Source organism: Monodon monoceros, unplaced genomic scaffold (genome assembly GCF_005190385.1).
Source record: "Monodon monoceros isolate NGI ecotype Baffin Bay Population unplaced genomic scaffold, NGI_Narwhal_1 Super_Scaffold_8, whole genome shotgun sequence".
NCBI lineage: Eukaryota > Metazoa > Chordata > Mammalia > Artiodactyla > Monodontidae > Monodon > Monodon monoceros.
In genome coordinates, this window is record NW_021703785.1 from 532613 (window position 1) to 538612 (window position 6000).

The 6000-nt window shown below is 59.2% G+C and overlaps 1 protein-coding gene across 2 annotated transcripts in view; it reads right to left on the reverse strand.

The window, feature by feature from the left end:
- TFDP1 (transcription factor Dp-1) overlaps nt 1–6000 on the reverse strand; it is a 30382-nt gene that overhangs the window by 23858 nt on the left and 524 nt on the right. For both annotated transcript variants that reach the window (XM_029210248.1, XM_029210247.1), the window contains exon 2: nt 5388–5462. In XM_029210248.1, the coding sequence (XP_029066081.1) occupies nt 5388–5399 (12 nt within the window). In that variant the 5' untranslated portion in view covers nt 5400–5462. The remainder of the gene's footprint in view (nt 1–5387; nt 5463–6000) is intronic.

Sequence of the window (6000 nt, forward strand, 5' to 3'; positions counted from 1 at the left end):
GTTTATGCAAGAAACGTGAATCGCTGGACCCATTCGCCAAGAAAGGGCCTTCGCTCTACAGCCAGGGGGCCGGGAGGGCAAGGATATGTGTTTGAATTTTACAAGATGAGTTTAGGAATGTATCATTTTTTATTATTTCCCATTTTAGGTCACTTTTTCAGTAAGTGACCACCTACGATTCCCCAACGTGTCAAATAAACGCACAGCTGCTGAAGATGACACAGGAGAAGAGAAAGCCTGACTGGGGGAAACAGCGACAGCACACGGACGTGGACGGGGTAGACGTGGGACGCACAGAACGTTCACACATGGGTAAAACCTTTGTTATGTACAACTAAGTGAAGATCCAACAGGAAGAACCTACAAACCCCCAACAATCCCCCTCAGATGCCGGCTGGCAGATGGCTTCTTTCTCTTGTTTTCGTTTTCCTGGAGCTTTTCCAACTCTGGCACAACTAACAATGCATTTACGATCACGAGAAACATTCCTTGAACTTTTTCAGTAATTCACACTTGTTCCTTGCGGAACTTCTGCTAAAAGGAAAACCCAAGGTTTGTGACCAAAAAGGCTGCTGGTGCGACGTCAACCAGCAAAGACAAACTCACGGCTGCCACAGAGAACCCCTGGGGTGGCGAGTCCTCTGTGGGATGGACCAGGAAGGGCCGGTAAGTCTGTCACCTGTGACTGGGCAGGGAGGCAGAGCGGCATGGCCCGCGGCCTGGTCCACAGGCAGAATCCCACCCTGGGTATCATCCAGCAAGCGCTCCGTGTCCCTCTGGGCCCTCGGTGACATGAAGTCATCTGTTGGGACACCGGGGTACAGGTGTCAGGAGGTGCTGCGTTTCAGGGCCCAAGGGAGGCCCAGGGGTTTCACTCTGTCAAACCAGAATCCCCTTAAAATCTGGATCCTGTGAAAACAGGACCTTGATGGACAGAGTCCTGAGCTCAAACAACAGAGGCTGGGCTTCCCTGGTGGCGCAGTGGTTGAGAGTCCGCCTGCCGATGCAGGGGACACGGGTTCGTGCCCTGGTCCGAGAGGATCCCACATGCCGCGGAGCGGCTGGGCCCGTGAGCCATGGCCACTGAGCCTGTGCGTCCGGAGCTTGTGCTCCACAATGGGAGAGGCCACAACAGTGAGAGGCCCGCGTACTGCAAAAAACAAAAACAGAAACAAAACAAACAAACAAAAAACAACAGAGGCTGAGAGAAATAAGTCCAACTTCACCCTGGACCCTCGAAATCCGTGCAGCACATCTGCTCCGGGCCCATATAGTGCCACGACTCTTGAGCCACCACCGCCGGCTCCCGTCCAGGCCCGCACAGCATAGACAGACTCCGTACCGGCCGTGCCCGTCTGAGCAGAGGGGCCGGGTTGAGTCCCACCTCCACTTGGGCCAACGCGATGCCACACTGCAGAGGTCTGGCCCTCATGCCACGAGTGACCCAGGGCTGTGGCCCATCCCCGCTCCCCCCGAGGCCTAGACCCCCTCAACAAACAGCACAGAGCCACAGGAGGAGAAGCCAGGGCTGGCGTCCGAGCAAGAACCACCCTGTTCTACGCTGAAGAAAAACGAGGCTTGCTCAACACCAGAGAGAAGGGCTTCCAGCAAGGGACTGTGTGCGGAAAACGTCCCGAGGGGTCACAATGCACGTCAGGCTGGGTGCCAAGCCCCAGGTCCACAGCGCACCCCGGGGTGACTCGCTCACCGAGGAGCAGGGCTGAGAAAGCATCCTGGCTGTACCAGGAGACAGACAGCATTTTCCACCAGGTGCGACGCAGCCGCGGGGTCCAGGGCGGCACTGCTGGTCCTGCCACAGCGTCCTGCTCTTCACACGGCCTCAGAGTTTCTCCAACTTCATTCCGGGGAGAAAAAAGGTGATTCCGAAACCGGAAAAGCCCGTCGACAAACAAGCACAGCAGCGTTGGCTTCACCGCTTTCGCCGGAGCGGGCTGAGCTCTCTCGCTCGTGTCTCAAGCGGGAAGAGAAGCGCCGTCAGCGCCCGGCGGGCCCTCACCTCACGGCCTGAGAGACACGGCCGGTCCCGCCAGCCCAGGTCCCCTTCCGCGGCCCGAATCTCATCACCGAGGCCCAGGCCTGGGAAACAGCATTCAGGATGTGTGTTTCTAGACAAGCTCATTAAACCAGGCCTTGTTACGCATCCCTCACAAGCTTAGATTCCACGCATGTTTCTTCGGTCTCCTGCCCTCAATAATACAATCCAGGGGTTTTTCCATAAACTCACGGAACGCAAAGTGCAACCACAGAGCAGCTCCACGGTGAGGCCCCCGAGCCCTGACGGCAACTCACAGGCCCTCCCGAGACTGCTGGGGCCGAACCGCGGCTCACCTGCCCTCTGCCCCCAACCTGAAGCCGGGAGGGGAGGGTCCCAGGAACATCTCCGCAAACGCAGGCCTGAGATTTCACGAATTGACTACCCCCCACCTGCTCTTTTCAAACCTTTGTGACGCTGGAGGAGGACTGGTCCTCCCAGTGGGGACGCCAGCCCCGTGTCCTCCTTCCGAGGGTCACTCCGACGGCCGGGGCGGGGGCTAGTCACGGGCTCTCTCCCTGCGGCCCCTCCAGTCCAGTTCTAGAACAACTACAGCCACTACACAGGCCCTTTATCTTAAACCCACAGTCTTCCAAAGGCCAATGGCACCAAAGCACTCATCAGGGCCACAGACCTGAAGGGGAGGCAGCCCAGGCAGGGACACGCGTGCACCACACATTTAGCACGCGCACACGCTCAGCACACACACACATGCAGACGCGCACACATGCACACGCTCGGCCCCCTACACACACACGCTCAGGAAACACACACGCTCAGGAAACACACACAGACACACATGCACAACGTCAGACGCCATCCACTCTACTTCACACAACTGCAATTTTTAGTACAATGAGACATCTCTGACGGTGACAGTTTTCACATTTCCTTCCACGCCTACATTCACCGCAGGAGCGTCCTGGGCACTGGAAACCCTCCCATCAGGATCTGTCATGGGACCAGAGGCACAAAATAAAACCCACAGATACTCAGCTTCATAAATCAATAACCAATGAACTGCATTTCCACTCAGCAGGGTGACAAGTCCCCATGGGGGAGGGAACAGGCAGCCCCAGGACGGCGCCGCCAACAGCGTCGCCACCACCTTCGACCCGCGCGCCTCTGACCCACGGGCCTCGTCACAGGAAATCGTGGCAACACCGCCACGTGCACATTAAGGACAGTCCCTGAGCTCTGGTGTGAGTCCCACACTCGAGGGCCGAGGGTCCCGGGAGCAAAGAAGGGGCCAGGGAAGTTAAGGACGGCGCGGAGACCCACTTTCCAAAGGGAACGGTGGTGGTGAACCACCGAGCCACCAGGCTTCTTTCCACGTATTGCCGGAAAATGGTCAAACGCGGGAACGACAGTGTTTTGTCCAGACGTCTTTTAGAAAAACACACGAAGACTTCACCTCTTCGTGCACTAGGCACAGACGCCCCACGGCGGGCAGGCAGCTCGGCCTCAGGCGCCACTGGCCTGTGCCCTCACCCTCCCCACCCCCACCCTCCGGGGTTCAGGGGGAACGCACCGCTTGCTCCCGACTCTGCCCCACCCTCACCGCCGGCGTCACCGTCACGGCTCTGGCAAACCCCAAACCCCGAGCGAGGCCGGCAGCGCGCAGGGGTCCTCGGCCCAGTGGGGCAGGACCCTGGGCCCGACGCACCTACGACGGGGTGGAGAGAAGCTCCAGGTGTGCCCAGGAGACTGGCCCACCCGCAGGGGGACAGCCCACACTGCCCCGTCCCAGCCCCCTCCAGCCCCAACAGTCCCCCACGGAGCCCCCAGAGCTCTGTCGAGCTGGAGTCCCAGCCCACCACCCCCTTCAACTCAAGGGGCTTTGACCTTACACGAGAGACCACACTGAGACCCCACTGCTTAAGTTACCGCTGGCTGCCAGGGTCGGCTTCCCAGGCTCAAGCGTCACACCCTCCTTAAGACTCAGGCAGCGGGGCACGGGCCAAGCCCTGACCCGGCCGTGGCCTCCAGCCCGCCGACCCCCAGCCCCAGCGAGACCTGGTTCCAGCACACTTGACGGCCCCCAGCTCAGCACAGGCAAGGCCACTTCACCTGCATCTCCTCAGGCCGGTATCACCATGGCACCGACCTCCACGGCCGGTGTCACCTACTCACGTGGCAACGGATGGTCCTGCATCACTCCACCCAGCCGCCGGGCTGCCCGCGCTTTGCGGGGCTATGTCTCCAGAAGGGACCATCGGGAGAGGCCGCTAAGCAGTCCTCCTCCTGCAGCCGGGCCCGGGGCCGTGAGCGTCCGTCTTTACTTCCCCCAGACGCCCCGGAGGAGGAAGACGGCTCTCCTCCGGGGGTTAACACAGGAGGGCAAGAAACTCGGCCCCCAAACATCAGCCCTGGCACCGCAGCGCCCTTACTGCGCGCCTGCTGCCCGGCCCGCGTCCTTGGGGCGAACGTAGCAGAGAAGCAGGCACGGCCTTCGACCGACAGGGATGATAAACTCATACCCACAGACACCACACAGGGGCACCCGAGTCCACACACGCTGGCGGGAGGACTTCACACCTGTTATGTGGTCCCACAGATACAGACACATTTTACGCCTCCAGCTGTGTCTCGGGCTGTACTTCCGCGCAATTAATGAGTGAACAAGTCCACGGCCTCTTTTCCCTAACGTTCACAGAACAGCACACGCTGAGAAACACTGAAGAACAGAGCTGGGGTTTCAGTTAACTACTACCAAGGGTAGTACAGGGCTACGCGGCCCATAAAATATATTTGGGGGCCTAAAAGCCTATTTCTTGCAAAATGTGAAGAAAAACTACTCACTACGTTCTACAGGTTCATAACAAATATAAAGCTGAAGTAGAATTTTTTACCACATTTTGTTCATCACCGAATTTCACTCTTTCTGAGAAAAAGAGTTGCCAAAACCAGTGCTTAGCGCTTTATGGATCGAAGCTGAACTAACTTCCCACGAGGTACACAAAGCAGGTGCTCAGGGCGCAGCCCAGGGCCGGGCCCAGCCCTCATGCACTCAGGGTGTCCTCCCACGGAGGCATGATTGATTTACAAGTTAACCGTCGGCAAAGACCCAGAAATTGGGCTGCGACTGAGCCTCCTAACGGAGCATACCGCCCGGTGCTCAGGCCTGCAAAGCCCAGGCAGGGGCCAGCGCACGGCTCCACACAAGCTGTGGGTTTCTCCTATTCTTTTCACCTTTACCTTGTTTCATGTGCTTTAAAAGCCTGAAAATCAACTCTTCTGTGGCATATGCGTGGTCATTCTGAAACAAAGTGGGAACCTATCAAGAACATAGCACTAGGCAAACGTCTGTCCAGCAGGAAGCAAACATACTTACATCTTTTGCCATGTTACCAGATCCGTGAAATCGATGCTATAAATGTTCACCCTCCAGAGAAGAAAAATGGTTTTTCTGGTAAGAAGAAGGAAAAACGAGGAATGAGTAAGGATGAAATAAGAAGTAACACCAACGTTCCCCCAGCACCACCGCTGTCCCCACTGCCCCTCCGGGTAGCAGGTGCCTTCCTTTCCAAACCCTCACACCCCATCCCCAGAGCGCGCGCAGCCCAGAAATGCCCCCTACCTTGGTGACTTTAAAGTCATCCCAGGCAGGGAAGCCCGTCAGCCACCAGGATGCCCGCCCAGCCTCCCTGACGCGCACAAAGACCCCGCGCGGATAAGCCTGGCACCGCGGCCCCGCGCACACGCGCCCCCCACGGGCGCTCCCGGCCCACCCGCGACCACCGGCCGACCGGTAACTCTGACAGGTGGGCTTCCGGGGTCCCGGCCTCCGGCCTGTCACTAGGCCGCGGCCGCCACCCGCGAGCGCCCCCCGCGCGCCGGAACCGGCAGTCGGCGGGCAGGTGGGCCCGGCGCCGCCCGGACCCCGCGCCCCAGACCCCGCGCGCTCGGACCCGCCCCGCTCCGACCCCCGCCGGGTGCGGACGCGG